The 18,894-nt window shown below is 43.9% G+C and overlaps 2 protein-coding genes across 3 annotated transcripts; both read right to left on the bottom strand.

Moving 5' to 3' along the window:
• Positions 1-513: 513 nt before the first annotated feature.
• Positions 514-3,613, bottom strand: LOC123041214 (proteasome subunit beta type-7-B). Its single transcript, XM_044463887.1, has 8 exons — positions 3,444-3,613; positions 2,994-3,135; positions 2,453-2,594; positions 2,177-2,343; positions 1,992-2,096; positions 1,743-1,841; positions 872-962; positions 514-785 (listed from the first exon to the last, which is right to left on the bottom strand). The coding sequence occupies exons 2-8, from the start codon at positions 3,132-3,134 to the stop codon at positions 712-714; spliced, it is 819 nt and encodes a 272-aa protein (XP_044319822.1). The 5' UTR covers position 3,135; positions 3,444-3,613; the 3' UTR covers positions 514-711.
• Positions 3,614-7,072: 3,459 nt separating this feature from the next.
• Positions 7,073-8,809, bottom strand: LOC123108034 (auxin-responsive protein IAA16). Of its 2 annotated transcripts, none has more exons than XM_044529982.1 (6): positions 8,577-8,809; positions 8,409-8,484; positions 7,887-8,146; positions 7,639-7,774; positions 7,452-7,515; positions 7,073-7,366 (listed from the first exon to the last, which is right to left on the bottom strand). In XM_044529982.1, exons 1-6 carry the CDS (start codon positions 8,668-8,670, stop codon positions 7,322-7,324), a joined length of 675 nt encoding a protein of 224 aa, XP_044385917.1. In that variant the 5' UTR covers positions 8,671-8,809; the 3' UTR covers positions 7,073-7,321. The 2 variants fall into 2 exon arrangements, with proteins under 2 accessions (XP_044385917.1, XP_044385860.1); XM_044529925.1 differs by having other exon boundaries at positions 7,887-8,149; positions 8,577-8,807.
• Between the last annotated feature and the right edge of the window lie 10,085 nt (positions 8,810-18,894).

The raw sequence follows: 18,894 nt of genomic DNA, 5'->3' as shown, positions 1-18,894 counted from the left end.
GTTGTGCTATTTGTTGGAAAACGGCGGCTAGCCGACCACACCGGTATATATGGGTCGACATATTGGACGCACTGCCGATCCAAATCTTAAACAGGGCTGACGCCGGGGGCGGCCAACCCAAACGGACAAAAGCGCCGTCCATTTAGGTCGCGCCCCGTTAGAGTTGCTCTAACCTACTCTTGGGCAATGGATACGAACGTTGTTACTTTGTATAAGCTATTCACACAGTTCTGAATCACCCCAGATGCTAAGACAGTCCATCTCCAGGAAATCAATTTCAACATCCCATTTCGCCCGCCCGCCCGCAGAAGTCCTGGTTACTGCCACATGTTTTTCAGGTGTTATATGTAGCACCTAGCGCATTAACAATCGATTATACGACCCCATACTAGCCAATCTTCAGGAACCGAGTTACAGTACACTGGCATTATGAACCTCCCACACAATTTGACTGGACTACTTGGTGATTTGAAATCAAGTTAACAAACATATCACACCTTTTGGTTGCCATAGTTAACCGGGAATATGAATTTTAGATTCATAGACGATAACACCAACAGCCCAGAGACAGTTTAACATAAAGGTCTGCATCAAATTCAGCAAGTACAACAAAATACATCCATTTTTCTGTTCTAGCACCCACGCTGAGAAAAAAGAAGAAATGGCGCAAATTTTTAGCATGACTACTTGACCGAGCGTAAGCACACAAGATCACTCTTCCATTGCATCACCATCAGCGACCTCTGGCTTCAGCTTCAGCTGCGTGATCTTTGTAGACAATACCTCTGCAAACAAGAGAAGGGATATCAAAAACTTCACAACGCTCAAGCATCACTATGTATGTAGCCTGTGACATTAATCAGTCACTTACCGGTATGCCCCTTGTTGAAGCTGTATCCCTTCGAGCTGACAAAAGTCCTTGGGTTTGGTAACTCGTGGTTTCTCAAGTACTCTGTGTTCCCCTGGAATTATTAACAAAGAAACTAGATTAGCAAAGCAGTGAGGCTAAAAAATGCACACTATTAGTTCCAACTAAACTAATAATAGTATATATTCCAGCACTTTAATCAATGCTAATGCATTCAACTAGTACTTTCTGAATACAATAGGTAGCGACACCTGCCCTTAATTAACGAAACAACTGCGTATCCCTGCTAGTTACATACCCTGTCATCTTATAATTTTCCCAAAAACTCTAGCGCATGGTAGAAGAAACTATGCAGTGGCATAGATAATTATGTTGAGAATTTGACTTACTACTCCATCCTTTCCTAAATATAAGTCTTTTTAGAGATTAAACATGGACTACATACGGAGCAAAATGAGTGAATCTACACCCTAAACTACGTCTATATACATCCGTATGTAGTCGATACTGAAATCTCTAAAAAGACTTATATTTAGGAACAGAGGGAGTAGAATTTACAACGAGAAATGTATGTCAGCCATGTGCAATGAAGGACCAAAACAGGAAATACTCCCTCCGTTCCTAAATATAAGTCTTTTTAGAGATTACACTATAGACTACATACGGAGCAAAATGAATGAATCTACACTCTAAACTATGTATATATACATCCGTATGTAGTTTGTAGTGAAATCTTTAAAAAGACTTGTATTTAGGAACGGAGGGAGTAGGTTGGAAGCTCATCATATAAACATCGAACATTTTGGCCGTGTTTGCAAACACTTATAGTGTTTGTCATCTCAGGTAACAGAACAAAAGTTACATAATTACATACCTTGGTTATCACACAAACATCCACGTTGCTGCCACTTCCCAAGTCATTGAAGATACCAGCACGGATTGCCTCAGCTACAAGTGCAATTCCCTCCTCCCTCTGCAGGATAAAGTAATCGGTTAGTACATATTGTTACAAAAAATGATACACAAAGAACAAGCACTGATCTGCTAAAGCAAAGTCACCACCCGTGCAATACTAAGATATCCACATAGTCAAGTGCATGAACTGTTGCGTTTGTTCACTTACTGTGAGGCCTTCTCTGTACTTCGACTCAAACACTGACATTGCAGCAAGGGATCCAGAACCCATCGTGGCAAAAGGAAGAGTATCGGTGGAGCCATGCGGATAAACCTGGGGATTCAAAAGTTATCAAAACTAGCCTGAATTTCTCTTATCAGAAGACCATCAAACAATTATACTCAGTTACTCACAGTGTGTAGATGTGGTCCAGTGACATCTACTCCGCCAAGAACGAGAGCAGCACTGACATGACCTTGGTAGTTAAAAAGATGTGTCTTCAGTAGTGTAAGAGCGGTTACAACTCTTGACTCACGGCTAGTAGCATAACGGTGAAGTTGTAGCTGGGAGCTGACCATATCTGGAGTAAAAGCACATATCATGACGTTTGTGTGATAGATCCTGAGAAAAATACGAGTAAACAAATGAAGATTGATTTGGTTTCTTTCTGTCAGTAACTTCTTTCTTACCTGTCACAGCCTCTGTGTCAGCAGCAGTTCCAGCACCGCAGCAATATATGTTTGGTGCCATAAAATGAATTTTCTCGCAGTTCTTATCAGCAACTATAGGACCCTCGGTTGCCCTTGTGTCTGCCCCAAGAACAACTCCATCCTAGATACAAAACATGGTTCATCAACCCCTTATTTTTAGTAATTTATTCATGGAGAAACCACAAAATGATGCCAGATTGAAGCCATATGGCTTGATTCTCCATCCATTGTCAGTTAGAAAGAACTACTGCGAGGGTCAGAGATTGGCATGCAAGCATCCATTAATTTTTGGCAAAACATACTCACTTACTCAAACGAAAATTTACCAGACAGAACATGGGAATGTGCTGCAACATAAGGTAAACAGATAATCTGAAGTAATTTCTCCCAGAGTCCGTCTAATTTGCAAAGAGTGTTGTCGTCAAGAAAATCTTAAGCGGTAGCTGGTAACATCACATACTAAACTGCCCCTCTGTTTCCAGCTTCAAAAGCGAGTAAGTGGAGAAGAGCAGTGGCTCACCGCAAACACGAGGCCGACGATGGTAGTCCCGGTCTTCCTGAACCCGGGCATCTTGAGGCCATTCTTCTCCAGCATGGCGTTCCTGCGGCACAGGTCGAAGCTGAAGCCGCCCTTGGTAGGGAGTTCCGTCGATCCGGCCATCCTGTGCCCACGCACACCACCAAACAGAAAACAAATCAAGATCGCGCCGAACCAGTCCCACCGAATCACCAGCAACCCGCGCCGTATCCCCGCTCCCCTGACCTAGGTGTCACACTACCGCCACAGTCGTCCCCGATCTAGCGCGCAACGGCCGAAACGAGACTAATCGGGAGGGGAAACCGCGACCGCGGAAACCCTAGAAACCCTTCTCGCGGCGATCTATTTGCGGCGGCGCAAGGGCGAACTGAGCTCGCAGAAGCGCACGTACTGAGCGATCGAGTGGCGGCAGCATCGGGGGCGGGGTCGTACCTGATCCCGGATCGTGAGTGAGTCGGAGGTGAGGAGGGGGGGCAGCTTGCTTCGTGTTCCTGTGCTTCGAGTTTCTTTTTGCGCTTCGGTAGGGGTATTTTCAGGAGTTGGAGTTGGATTGGGGGAGAAGAAAGGAAGGGACGGCGGCGCCAATATTCGTGCTGGGCTGGATGGAGATGGAATTGTTATCGGAGTAATAAATGTCCGGCCCATGTAATGTCGGCCTAATGGACTGTCGCACGTGGGCCTTTATGAGAGGGCGGTAGTTTGTTTTTTAGAGATAAGAGAGTGCGGCAGTAAGCGAAATCACTAATTAAGGAGTACTCGTTGCAAAGAACACTCCACTTTCCTAGGTCGCGACAAATGGCGCACATGTAGCGCGCCACTTGTCGCAACTTGGGAGTTTTCCCTTTTTTCGTAGATCTGTTTATTCAAAATGTTTTATCTCTTAAACCGTGCGTCCAAATCTCGAACCGTTTTCACCGTTGGATTCCTCACGTCGAGATCTTCAAAACTAGATCCCATGTTGATAGGTTTTGACGAACTTTTTTTTCACAAAAAAGCCGGATGAAAAAAACCGGGCGAAAAACCGGACCGGAAGCATGGTTTTTCCCCTTTCCGAAAGAGGCACGTCCGTGCCTCTCGCGAAATCACAACCGTGCCTCTCGTGAAAGCAAAACCGTGACTCTCATGGAAGTAAAAAAAATAGAAAACGCGTTTTTTTCGTTTCCGAGAGGCACGGCCGTGACTCTCGCGAAAGCAAAACCGTGACTCTCGTGAAAGAAAAAAACAGAAAACACATATTTTTTCCCTTTCCGAGAGGCACGGCCGTGACTTTCGCGAAAGCACAACCGTGCCTCTCGCGGAAGCAAAACCGTGACTCTCCCGAAAGAAAAAAAAACGCGTTTTGTTTTTCCTTTTCAAGAGGCACGGCCGTGACTCTCGCGAAAGTACAACCGTGCCTCTCGCGGAAGCAAAACCGTGACTCTCGCGAAAGAAAAAAAACAGAAAATGCGTTTTTTTTTCATTTCCGAAAGGCACGGCCGTGACTCTTGCTAAAGCACAACCGTGCCTCTCGCGGAAGAAAACCGTGACTTTCTCGAAAGGAAAAAAAAGAATACGTGTTTTTTCGCATAAAAAAATTTGAATTTTTTTGATCGAAAAGCTAAGAAAGACCGGGGGAAAACCAAAACGGCGGGACAAACCGGAAAAAAAACGTTTAAAAAGCCGAAAACACGTGCGGAAAAATAAAAAAACAAAATCCGAAGGGAACGTCCAGAGCGCGACACGTGGCAAATGGCTGAGAGCGCGCCAAGTGATGCTGATCGTTGCGAGGCTCGCGAAGGAGCGCTCGTTAACTAGTTGCTCCCGGTAGTAAGCATTTGGTTTTTCTCGCGCCAGATTCTATTTGCTGTCCGCGTATGTCGAATAGTCGCAGATTCCGAAATAACTAATTGAGGAGTACTTCTTCTAAAGATCACTTTCACCTTCCCAGACCGCGAGAAGTAGCGTGTTGTATGTGCGCCACTTATTGCAACATGGGAATTTTCCCTTTTTTTATAGGTTCGTTTATTCAAAACGTTTTACCTATTAAATCGTGTGTTCAAATCTCCCTAAGACCATGTCTCTCGCAGAAGCAAAAACGTGCCTTTCACGGAAGTAAATCCATGCATCTCGCGAAAACGAAAAGAAAAAGGAAACGGGTTTTTTTGCGCAAAAAAATTGAATTTTTTTGTCCAAAAGCTAAAAAAGACGGGTGAAAAATCAAAATGCCAAAAAAGCCCGAAAAAAACCATCTAACCACCCAAAGTGACCCTTGGGAGGCTCCGGAATGAATGCTCCTATATTAGTTGCTCTCCGCAGCTTCGCTTCAATGAGCAACGCGACATGGGCCGACCCATTTCGAGCGAGCAACTGGTTTCTAAACCTGTTTTTTCCCTGTTTTGTTTATTTACTATTTTTCTGGTTTTCTTCATGCTTTTTTATTTTCTGTTTCATTTTACCTTTCCTTTGCTTTCTCCTTTTTTCATAAATGTAAAAATTTCAAAAAATTACCAGAATTTAAAATTTTAGAAAATGTTCAAAATTTAAAATGTTTTCACGTTTTCAGAAATTGTTCATGTGTTCACGAAATGGGTCGCCGCGTTGGAGTTGCTTAAAAGCACAATACAGATCAAAATAGAAAATGGGCTATTAAAATGATCAGACCATTTATTTGATACATCAATGAACCACAACCAATATATCTTACTAATCAAATTTCAGACATCAGACACTAAAGAAAAACTAAATTAGCAACATATGCCATAATGTAAAATGGACCTTTTATTTCAAGTGAAAAAACTTATTTCATTTCCCATAAAAAAGCCTTTCTAGCAAACTTCCTGAAATGAGATTGTGGGTTCGAATGAATTGAACATGCATGTGACGTTTTTTTTTGGCAAGGAAACACACAAATGACATTGGTGGCGCACTTGCACGCGCCATTTACTCCTTGTGTTTAATGGCACATCTCCTTTGTAGGTTATCTACAAGTCTACGTACCGGGTCCGTACATGGTTTTACTAATAGAAACACAAAAATGCTACACTTACGGGCAATATACTGATGAAGGGGAATAATGTAAGAGTTTTACTAATAGAAACACAAAAATTTTACACTTACGGGCAAATAATGTAAGAGTTCTGTTGTTGGTTCTTTGGCTAGAAAGAAGAACCTCATAGTATAGCTTGGTTGCCCTGCAAGAATTTCATAAGAAAAATGTATTCCTTTATACGAAATTATTCCATTCATGTAGCCAGAAAAGTACTCCCTCTGTAAAGAAATATAAGAATGTTTAGATATCTACTTATATTTTTTTACAGAGGGAGTATTATTGTAGTTTAAATCATCCCGATCCCTTAGATTCATGTAGAAATTGAGTCCCATAAAATCCTTTAAAGTTTTGAGTTTAAATGTGGTTGAAAATACCCGTGATTTTAAAAAATGTAAAGGGGAATTTGGCATGAAAATGTTTTTGTTCTTAATTAGCAAAAGAAGGACTACGTTGCCTCGGACTGGAGAAATTTTGATGCAAAGTACCTCGCGTTTTGTTCTAGAATTTGTAGAAAAAGGGAATGTGTTTATAGGAAACTAGTCCATTCTCTTTCCTTTTTATTTTTATAGGCACAACTAATCCATTCCTATAGCGCCAAAAGTAGTACTCCCTCTGTAACTTAATATAAGAGCGTTTAGACTAGTACTTTAGTGATCTAAACGCTTTTATATTAGTTTACAGAGAGAGTATATGAGAAATTCCTGTATAATTTCATTTCAATCCTTCAGATCCCTATAAAATTCTTGTAGAACGTCGCATAAAATCCGTACTTCATATTTTTACTTCCTTTCACATGGTTGAAAAAGAAAATCCTTACTTGAGAGTTTAGAATTTCAAAAACATTTTGGCGCAGGGATCCAGCCCCGTGAGCTCGTTGCTCGCTGGCGCGCAACATGCCCGGAACTGTGGGTGCAGGCATCACGAGAAACTATGGCGCTAGCATTCATGATAACCCAGTTCAGCAAGCAACATCGCTGTATAGTACATGGGCACTGACCAAGATTCCCCCCTCACAGAGGCAGCAACAGTGGTCGATAAAAGCCAAACTTAGCATTCCTGCGCCGTTCCAAAAATCAACACCTTACGAGTTACGACACTGCACTAGATACATGATCCTAACAGTGCAAGTCAGGCCTGCTCGATGATAGCAACATGACACGATGATAGCCAAGAGATCCGGGAAATTTATACAGATCGATAGCAGAAAGTCTAGCTAGCTTGCAAAAAGGATAGAAAACATTCCGATCGAGAGCGACATATGTGTTCTCCCTAAATAAATGGCTCAGCACTCGGCCGCTCCCCTCTTCCGGCTCACCGCCGCTCGTAGCTGCCAACAACAAGGAACGACAATAAGCAAGATGAATCAGCTTGAAGGATGTGGAGAAAGCATCAGCATTTGCAGTTGTACTGACCGAGGACGCGTTCAGATCCGAGCTCCGCAGCACGCGCAGCCTCTTCGCGGTGGCGATGAACATGCTGCAATAACGTCCAGAGATCGTCGTCAGTAAGTTCAGAACAAGAGGACAAATTTGTTTGTTTTGCGACTGAGACAGAAATCTCTCGCTTGGTTTGTTCAAGGGGAAGATCGATCGAACTCACTCCCATGGCACGTCCCCGACCAGCATCTGGTCGCCCTCGTCGTCCTCGTACACCAGAGTGTACTCGCCGCTGCCGTCCAGCAGCCCCGTGATCGCCGCAGGCTTCTCCCCCGCGCAGGAGCTCTCGTCCCTTTGAGCTGCGGCGCGAGCAGAGCGGACAGAGCAAAGTTAGCCAATGATCGACCAAAGCGCACGCAGGCACGCAGTTTCGCTCGTGGAACGGAAGTGCCGGTTTGCGTGTGCACGTACCGGCGAGGAGGCCCTGGAAGAGGTGGTCGACGGCGTCGGCGAGCTTGCCGTAGCTGCCGTGCGCCTTAAGGTCCACCTTCCGGCCGATGGGGACGCCGTCCATGTTGATCTTCACGAACCGGCCCTTGTAGATGCTGCCATCAGCCTTGCCGCCCGCGCCGTGGCGTGGCTCGGCGGCCGGCGGTTTGGACGAGGAAGCGAGGTTCCGCCGGAAGGAGCGTACCGGAGGCCACCCCACGACCGGAGCGGCGGCCGCCGGCCTGCTGCACGTTCCAGAGACAAGTAGAACATGGATCAGTAAAATCTTTAATCATGTTCCACTTGCACACATTGGCATCTCCACTAGTAGTACAGGTAACAGATAAATTATGGAGCTGCTGCTAGTGGCAGTGACAGTTTCTTGGAAGAAAAGGTGAAATTGGCCCGACAAGCACAAGGAACAGCAAGGTAAAATCTCATATTTACTCCAGCAGGTTGGAGGAACTACTCTACTATACCAAGGAAAACCAAACCAAACTAAACCTTGGCTTGGAGCCGTTGCTTCTTCCCTTTGCTCCAGCACCAGCAGCACCACGGCGGCCTCCCTTCCCCTCCAAGCCTGAGACGAACAGCAAAAGGCAAAGCATGAAGCTTCGAAGAAAGAAGAGGAATTAAGGAGCAAGAAGCAAGCATGCATGGCGCAGGAGCTACCTTCTTGGCCTGGTGATCCGGAGAAGTAGCCAGGCAGGCCGAGGCTCAGCTCAAGCCCCCTCTCTTCCTCATCCTTCGACCCGTTCCAAGCCATCTTTCTCTCTCCCCCCCTCTCTCTTTCAACCCTCTTTTGAAGAACTGGTTGCTAGACAGACACAGCAGCCTCACAAGTCACAGGAGCCAGCTCTCTCTCTCTCTCTCTCCCTCTCTCTCTCTCTGTTGAGTCTGAAGCAGCAGGAAATGGGGAGCTATATATAGAGGGAGGACAAGCTGGTGCTGCGCCCGAGAAGCAGGCACAGACCGGAAAGGCCAAGCGAGGCTTGGAGAAGGGACAAGGATGGAGTACTACATTTCCACACACACACACTCTCTCTCTACTCTACAGAGTATCTGCACTCGATTGCTATCTCCACTCCCGATGCCTCATTGCTCCTGCTCTGCCCCTCTCTCACACACACTCTCTCTCTGTAGCGGAGGAGAGAGAAGTATACGCCAACTCCTTCTGTCTTCGTATCTTTTTCATATGCTTCCATGAAAGATCACCTTTTGAAAATTCTGGCAGCCTTACTCTCTCTCTCTCTCTTCTCTTGCATGCATTGCCTTTTCCACTCTCTCTCTAGCGATGCAGTAAAGGAGCTGTAGGTGTGCAGTGCAGAGACGGGAATAAGCCAGGGAGGGATTCCAGGGCTGCGACAGAGCCCGGGAAAGGCAACGGGAGAAAGCATCTACGCTGCTCGCGCAGGAGGGCGCAGCAAGCAAAGCCAGCCAAGCACACAGACAAATCACACCCAATGCCCTCTGCCCCTCTCTCTCATCTTCAATTCTTGTCATAAGTTTTATGAGTTAAAAAAAATACATGTTCCTAACCGTTTTGGGACGACCATTCTTCTACGGAGCATAGATGCATTTGGCAAGATAGTAGCCCGTCGTATACTCATGATCATTGACAAAATAGTTGCAAGATGGAGCTTCTCCGGCAACAAGTCTTTTGAACAATTGTTATCTCTAAAGGAAATTAAGGTCATTATAAGAGCCAAGCAATCCAAGGTATGAATGCCAAAATCCATAGATCCGCTGATGCAACTTGTTGAGTATATTGATTATTAGGAAAGACGAGATAGACTAGGATTTGTTCTGGCTTGTCTTGTACTCCAAATTAATCATTGTACTTATATATATATATATATATATATATATATATATATATATATATATATATATATATATATATAGATAGATAGAGAGAGAGAGAGAGAAGCACTATTCTGATCCTGGGATCAGAATAGTTATTCGGATCACAGCTCGCCCTATAAGGAGGCGCGTAGATCTTTCTGAACTCCACGAACTACCCCACCAGTCCCGGCTAAAAAAACCGGCCACGAGGCCACAACCACGACCCCCACCACCTCCCCCGATCCCATCGCCGCCGATCTCGCCATGGATCCACTCGCCCCGGCCTGGACTCTCCGTCGCCGGAGCCCCACTCGCCGCCGGCCCCGCCAACCGCACGAGCCGCCCCCCTTAGCCCGGCCGTCACTCCCCGACGTCGACCCAAACGCATCTCCTGCCCCCTCGATCCATCCCCTTCCCCTTGACTCCCTCCCCTCCATAGCACCGCCGACCTCCCTCCACTGCGCCGCCAGGCTTCCTCACTGCGCCACCGGCCTGCCTCCACCGCGCCCCCAGCTTCCCCGAGCCAAACGCGGCACCCACCACCACCAGGCGACCCCGCCGCCGCTCCTCCCTCAGCCGGTGACACCGCCGCCGCCCATCCCCAAGCAGGCGCCTCCGCGTCCGGCCCGGCCCTAGCCACAGACGCGCTGCAACCCCGACCCCAACCGGCGACACACCACACCCCGCCTCCAACAGATCGGGAGACATCGCCGCACCACCTCCCGGAGCACGTCGGGGGTCGTCGGATCTGGCAAGATCCTTCACCGCCCTTTACTCGCCGGTGACCACTTTCCATTTTTTGGAATTGAAGTTCAGGTACAACAGAGGAAGAAAACTTCAGATAGTTCTTGCATATAAATTCAGAAGAATGTTGTTCATACAGTGATTGACTTTCCATTATAAATGTACGTACATGTTTATGCCTACGCACCACCGCTGCCTGCAACCCTCCTGACGCAGCCGCTCAAATTTCCCATCGCTGGCGGTCGCAGCGTCAATTGCGGCTGGATGGAGATGCAAAAATGGTCGTACGCACTAAAACAAATCCTCCCGACAGTCCGTCAGTAGCATAGGGTAATTCAGTTACTTGTTCTTGCAGATGCTAGAGTAATTTCCTTCGGTCCACACTGAGCAGAGGTCATGGCATCTATTTCTTATTTTTTTCTGTATGAAAAATTATGAAAAGGAAGGAATGGTCTGGCTGGATGAGCAGTCCTAGTTGAGTTCTCCCTACGGATACTTAGAATTATATTTCCAAATATTAAGTTCCCTTTGATATTTGATTAGTACTCCACCTTACAAGCAAGGATGCTCTAAAAATCGAACACATGATGCTTGATACACCGCGACTCAAGTTCTCTGTTATTTCCTGTTGAAGGTCAGCAGCAGGGCACAAGGCACATCAGGACGGTTGCCCGGACCTGGCCTGTATCCATTCTGCCTCTGTCAGAACTGTGACGGCCATGCGTCCGTCGAGCGTCGACTTTGTCTGTCCGTGAGCACCTCTTCCACACAATCAACCGCAGATACACGGATACACATGTACTCGTATACTTGTACTTCATAGCTTCTGACCTCTCTGAATTTGTGTGCATGTTTTTGGTGCATGTCATTGCATAGCTCCACCACTGAATTTGGAATTTCAGTCAATGCTTAAACTTGATAAAAAAGAGCAAGAAACAATGACAAATGATGTGTGTTTTTCAGGGAAGTGAGCTGAGAATTTAGATGTTCCTTTCACAATATTGAGGCCATCGATCAAGCTAGTATATGGTCGTTAAAAACTAGTATGATGTTATGTATTTATGGTTGTAGGAAAGATGGTTTCTACGTCAAAAGTATGTGGTAGTTGTGTGTGCGTGTGCCCGCGCGCGTGTTTCTGTGTGTGGTTGTGTGATGGGTGTGTCCTTCTATTTTATTCATATGTAAAAAGGAAAAAAGGTCTCATATATGAGATAAGCAATTAGTTAAAAAATGTAATAATGAAAAAAATTTATCCATGAAAATTCTCATATTCTTAAAATAAAGACCAAGAAGTTCAAGTAAAAAAAGAAGAATTTGATGTCTATTTAAAAATTGTGATTTTTCACGTGTCAAAAAGATTTTCAACCAAGAAGTTCAAAATATAATAATCAAGGAGTTCAATGTTTATAGAAAAATTGAACGACCTTGCTTCTTAAAAACAGGAACTTCAAATTAAAAATAGCAAAACAAGAAGTCCAAATTAACAAGATGGAGCTATTCAATGATTATAGGAAACTTGGATTTTTCTTGTTATTAAAGAATGGAAACAAGAAGTTCAAAAATTTAAATAACGTAGTAGTTTGATCTATAAAAAATAGAAAAATCCAAATCTGCTAACGGGGAGATCATAAGAAGTTCAAAAGATAACAATGCACTTTGAAGTGAATATTTCACCGTTTCTAAAAAAACAAGAAGTTCAAATTCTAAAAATAGAGCCGTTCAAAAATCATAAAAAAGGATTTTCATCGTTTCTAAATAAAAAATGGCACTTCGTTATTTATGAACAAGCCCTCCCACCCCCGTTGTGGCCATGCTTGACCCACGGCTTCTGGCCATCATCGCGGTCAATCCTCTGCCTTTAATATTTCTTCAAGACACGCATTTTGAAAAAATGGAACCTGAAGATATTGGTTGTTCCGTCGGCCGAGCGGTGGATGCAACACACTCCATCACTGTCAAAAAATGGGTGCTCCCAGATACATAAATGTTCTCTTGCGTACGTGTGTTTCTCTCGGGCAGAAAGAGAGAAGTTCATCCTAGCTACTGGGGGTCGTTCAATGTGTATACTAAAAGAAGGGGGGAACAACATGTGAGCATCAGTGTGTGGGTGTTGTTCTATTATGTCTCTGTGTGTGTGTGTGTGTAACTTTTGCACAAAGATAAACTCTAGAAGTTCACAAAACCCCGAAAAGCCTACAAGTTAAAAGACAAAACAATAGACAATTTTTCCGTCTCTGAAACTAAACCAAGAAGTTCAAATTTAAGATACATAGCAGGGTCAATGTTTATAAGAAAATTATAATTTTTTATATCTAAAGAAAAGCAAGAAGTTCAAAATAACATAACACATGACTTTGATGCTTATGTTTTTTATAAAAAGAACATTGTTTTACGGTTTCAAAAAATGGAAAAATAAAGTATTTCAAATAAACCAAGAAGTTCAAATTATAAAAAACAAGTTCAATATTTATAAAAAAACATAGGTTTCCTTTGTTACTAAAGAATAAAATTAAAGAAGTTCAAATTAAAATAAAAAGAGTAGTTTGATGTTTACAGAAAACTCAAATTCTTTCCATTTCTAGGAAAAAAGTATGAGGTTCAATTTAAAAAAAGTGTTTGCTGTTTATTTAAAAACATATATTTTGTAAGAATAAGATTAAGAAGTTCAATTCGAAATAACATAGAAGTTCGAAGAATATAAAAAACTCAGATTTGTTGCAAAAAGTCTACGTGCACCCCCGTGCATGGTTCATAATTTATATCGCGGCATGTCCGACCTCCAATTATATGTTTTAAAAATGACAAAAAATGACGTCGGACCTTCAATTGTATGTAATTCGACGTACACCAAAAATGTGACAGAAGTTCGTAGTGAAAACAGTGAGAAGTTCAAATACTGCAAGCAATGCATTTCAGGTGAGAATAGAAGTATAGAAAAATAAAGGCTTAAAAATTTTGTTGACAGAAGTTCAAGTGCTCTGTCCGGGGAAGTTTAAAAATTCTTGCGAGAGAGGTTCACCATGTATTTCCATGATTTAATCAAAATATAAAAAGGTGAAGTTCAAATTGAAATAACACAGAAGTTTGGAGTTTATTAAAACCTAGGATTTACCTGTTCAAAAAATAAAAAAACACAACGCCATTTTTTGCATTTTTAAAAACAACTCATAAATGAAAAAAATGGTTGCTAGAAGTTCAAGTGCTTGGCGAAGAAAAGTTCAAAAAATTCTTGTGAGAGAGGTTCACCGTGTATTTAGATGTCCAAAATACGTAAAAAATATGTTGTTTTTTGGGTTTTAAAATAATTCTCTCAAACCAGAGAGAAGTTCAAAATGATAATAACCAGAAGTTCACGTACTGCATGGTGTGTGTTCCGTATAATAAAAATACAATAAAGTAAAACAGAGTGAAGTTCAAACAGACATGCCCTAGAAGTTCAACTACTTCACACAGTGCAAAAAACAGCACGTCAAAAATAGAGTGAGGTTCAAACAGACATGCCCGTGAAGTTCAACTACTTCACGCAGTGCATTTCCGTTCGCGATGAACGCAAAAATCATGATCTCGCCATTTTCTAATTTACCTAAAAACTACAGGAATATCATTTGTATAAGTTTCCAAGTCCTCGGTCGGAGAAAGTTAAAAAAAATTATTGTGAGAGGGGTTTGTACAAAAGGAATATCATTTGTGTAACACTGACGATGGGAGAAAATTACAAACGAAAATACATCACAGAAGTTCAACTGAAAACAGCAGGAAGTTCAATTACTACAATGGATGAATTTCAGATGAAAAACTTTTAAAATTGTCGCGAATATGAAAAAATGATCAACACGGGAAAGTTAAGTGCTTACAGCAGCTTTCCACTGGTATATCACTTGCTCAATTTCGGTGAGTGGATGGAGAGTTACGAGCAGTGGATGGAGACCTACGAGCAAAAAAATCACGTGAAAAACAGAGTGAAGTTCAGGTACACGCGTCGAGAAGTTCAGGTTCTTCACGCGGTGCATTTTCGAAGAATCTGTTTCGCGATATAGGCAGAACGCATGATCCCGTCGTTTTCGAAATTACTTGAAAACGGCTAGGAATCAGAGAAAACCATCAACATGAAAAAGTGTCGCATTTTCCATAGCTTTTTAGCGGTATATTATTTGCCCCATTTCGATAAAGTTTGTAGAAATTACGGCGAAAATACATTTTTCGCCATTTTTGAAACTGGCTTAAAACCGTAAAGAATTGGGTGAAACAATACATACCAAAAAGTTTCGCACTTGTTGAAGCTTTCCAACGCCATATCATTTGCTGCATTCGGACGAACGGTTAAAAAATTAGCTCGAAAATACGAACTCGGTAGGACTTGGACCATTTTCTAAATTACTCTTAAACCATTCAAAATTAGAAGAAAACTTTCAAGATGAAAAAGTAGCGCATTTTCATAAGCTTTCCAACGTCGTATCATATGCCTCCATTGGATTAGCCGTTTAGAAATGACATCGAAAAAACTAACTCAGCTGTTCGGTTTACAAAATTTTACGTTTTTTCAAATTACACTTTAACCATAGGGAATTAGAGAAAACTTTCAACATGTGGAAGGAGCGGTTTTGCAGAAGCTTTCCAACGCCATATTATATGCCTCATTCCGATAAACGGTTTAGAAATGCGATCGAAAATACGATTCATGTTTTTTCTGCAAAGAAAAAACGGTTTTCAAAACTGCTCTTAAACCACTTATATTTTGCCAAAAATTTAAGTTGGGTCATGATACTGATGTCCATAGCTTTCCAACGGTACATGGCAAGCCCCATTTCGGCAATGTTGGCAGAAGTTCAAACTAGTTCACAGGAAAGTTCAACGTACTACTAGCGGGGCAGGTCAGGTTGTGATCAGAATATTATTCTGATCCCGTGATCAGAATAGTGTTCATATATATATATATATATATATATATATATATATATATATATATATATATATGCCCATGAGGCTCAAGAAATACAATAAACAATCCACCAAATCTCTCTCACTCCCTTCTAACATGGTATCAGCCTAACTGATTCAAACCCTAGTCGCCGCCGTTTTCGCACCCGCGCGCCGCCCCTGGGGCGGTTGGCCTCCATGACCGCCGCCTGGGGCCACGTCGCCCGTACCTAGGGTTCATCCGCCGGTCATGTTGACCATCTGCCCTAGAGTCTTTTTTCCCGATGTTGGAGTCTATGGTAGGGTGCATCGACTGCAAATTAAAATTTCCTACGCGCAGAACAACCAAGAACATGCTACGGGAGATGGATCACAGTTTGTTACCACTAGATGCGCAGTGCCGTGCAGCGGAAGAAGAGTTGGGGCGGCGCGTCCGCATGGATCGTTTCCTCCTCGTCCAATCTCCCTCGTACAACTAGTGGTCGGTTCCCACGTACAGGTTCGCCAGAGCGGCGCAAGTGCACCGCCTCTAACGGTATCCGCGCGTGCAGGAGGAATGTTGTGCGGCGGACTGCTAGGTCCGATCACACAACCGGCGGCTAGTGGAGGTGTCTATTCGCAACACATGCAAACCCTAGTGACAGCGCCGAAGTGATCAACCGCATGAGTGTGCGGCACCTTCACTATATATATAGGCGTCCGTCGCGGGCTCAATACTTGGGCCTCGCACGGACCCTAAAGCCCATAAGTCTACTCGGCCACAATCCAAATACAGTTCGGATCACATCCGACCAGTGTCCTGGGATCCGACCTCGTAGGTTCCTTCCCTTAAGTGCACGACCCTTTAGGTTCAAGTCGGCTTGGTCGCAGTTCGGATCAACTCCGAACTGCATGGTTGGTAGCGGCCTCTAGCAAGGCATGCCGAACACCAAGCAGACTATGAAGCTGGTTAGCGAACCTGTACATCATACTTCCATTCCTTTTGCCACACGATATATGTTGTCGAGCTCAAGGCGAGTCTGTCATCCTTGTGCTAGCCCAACCTCTTTCTCGTTCCAGTGATGCCGACCACTATCCGGATTATCTCATAATCCTTGTCGCATGGCCATGCTTATCCTGGTCGGATCACACGAGGGGCCCAGAGTATATCTCTCCCGATCGGAGGGGCAAATCCCATCTTGCTCGACCATGTCTCGCAGCATGGGTCTGGACAAGTCTGAAACCTACCTTTGTAACTACCCAGTCACGGAGTAGCATTTGGTCGGCCCAAAGCAAGTCTGTCACCATCCCGAGTACATGCATCAGCTCAGGTCTTAGGACATAGAACATACGCTGCACTAGAGACTCACAGATGACATATCGCTACGTCTCATAGTTGGGTCTGTCCGACTCGGACCTTATCTCGACTCGGATCCGACTACGTCGAATCCGACCAGATCCTTCCAAGTCCATATTATCTGGTTAGCATCCAATGCTCCATGGCTAGTGAGACCAAGCCATCGACCGTGTCATATGCTAGTCTAGTTGGTTGCGCGTCCACACAGCCCTTTCGACTAGGGACCTTTCAGGACAGTCATCATACAATGCATAGTCCCACAAACAAGTCACGTACTTGCTGATACACATCATTGATAATGTCTAAGGACTATCTTTATTCATAAACACATAGAAAATATCATCATACATGATTGCCTCTAGGGCATATCTCCAACAGTCTCCCACTTGCACTAGAGTCAATCAAATAGACATCGAATGCCCATAGCTCTAACCTGCCCCTCATGCTTGGGTTGTGGAAGCGGCTTAGTCAATGGATCCGCAACATTTGCATCCGTGTGAATTTTGCATAACTCTACATCACCACTCTTTACGATCGTTTGTATCAGGTGATATTTCCGATCTATGTGTCTGACCTTGTGGTGATTCCTCGGCTCCTTGGCTTGTGCGATGGCACCAGAATTATCATAATAAAGGTCCAATGGTTTTACCGAGGTTGGGAAATACCAAGATCATACAGAAAGTTCCGGATCCAAACACCTTCCTTTGAAGCTTCACAAGCCGCAATGTATTCGGCTTCTGTAGTAGAATCGGCCACCGTATCTTGCTTGGAACTCATCCAGCTCACTGCTCCTCCGTTCATGACGTACACAAATCCGGACTGTGATCGACAATCATCTCTGTCAGTTTGGAAACTAGCATTGGCGTAACCCCTTACGACGAGCTCTTCCTCACCTCCATAAACTAGGAACATCTCTTTAGTCCTTTTCAGGTACTTCAAAATAGTCTTTACCGCTGCCCAGTGACTCTCACCTGGGTTGCCCTGGTATCTACTTGTTAAGCTTATTGCAAAAGCGACATCGGGCCGCGTACATATCATGGCATACATGATGGATCCGATTGCCGAGGCATATGGAATCCTACTCATCCTACTTCGCTCATCAGATGTCGAAGGACTCTGAGTCTTGCTTAGCCTTATACCATGTGAGAGTGGCAAGAACCCTTTCTTTGCCTCACTCATGTTGAACCGCTTCAACACTTTATCTATGTACGTGCTTTGGCTTAAGCCGAGCTGCCTCCTTGATCTATCTCTATAGATCTTAATGCCTAAAATGTACATTGCCTCACCAAGGTCCTTCATCGAAAACTTGCCATTCAATGACTCCTTGACCGAGTTCAGCATCGAAATATCATTTCCGATCAGTAGTATGTCATCCACATACAAGATCAAAAACACTATCGAGCTCCCACTTAACTTCTTGTATAAACAAGAGTCCTCTTCGCTTTTGATGAAGCCGAAACCAGTGATGACCTCATCAAAAAGAATGTTCCAGCTCCGAGATGCTTGCCTCAACCCATAAATGGATCTCTTGAGCTTGCATACCTTACTAGTGCTAGTCGGATCGACAAAACCCTCGAGCTGTATCATATACACGTCCTCGGTTAAATTTCCGTGAAGGAAAGCCATATTGACATCCATCTGCCATATCTCGTAATCGAAATATGCAGCTATAGCTAGTACGATCCTCACCGACTTCAACATCGCTACCGGCGAGTAAGTCTCGTCGTAGTCAATTCATTGAACTTGTCCATAACCCTTAGCGACAAGTCGAGCTTTGTGGATCTGAACATTTCCATCCACATTGGTTTTCTTCTTAAAGACCCATTTGCAACCAATGGCCGTTACGCCAAGGTAGTCAGAATCCCGACTCGACTCCTAGAATCCTACGACTTCACGACCCTACGGAACCATGTCGATCCAAGTCCCACTATGAATCCGGATCAGGTAGAATCCATGTTGAGTCGCGATCCAAATCATAGAATCATGTACAAAACTGTAGAATCCCGACTATGGTATGGACTATGTCCGATCCTACTAATTTATCTAAGCCATTTGTTTAGTTGTAGCAGAATAGTATGCCATCATCCAAACCATTTTCACATGCCTCATGGCCCTTTATTCCCCTCCCAAGCCCAAAGGCTCAGGCGC

The sequence above is a fragment of the Triticum aestivum genome, chromosome 1A (assembly GCF_018294505.1).
Source record: "Triticum aestivum cultivar Chinese Spring chromosome 1A, IWGSC CS RefSeq v2.1, whole genome shotgun sequence".
NCBI classification, from domain to species: domain Eukaryota; kingdom Viridiplantae; phylum Streptophyta; class Magnoliopsida; order Poales; family Poaceae; genus Triticum; species Triticum aestivum.
The sequence above is the reverse complement of the archived record's forward strand: the minus strand, read 5'-3'. Positions and strand labels throughout refer to the sequence as shown.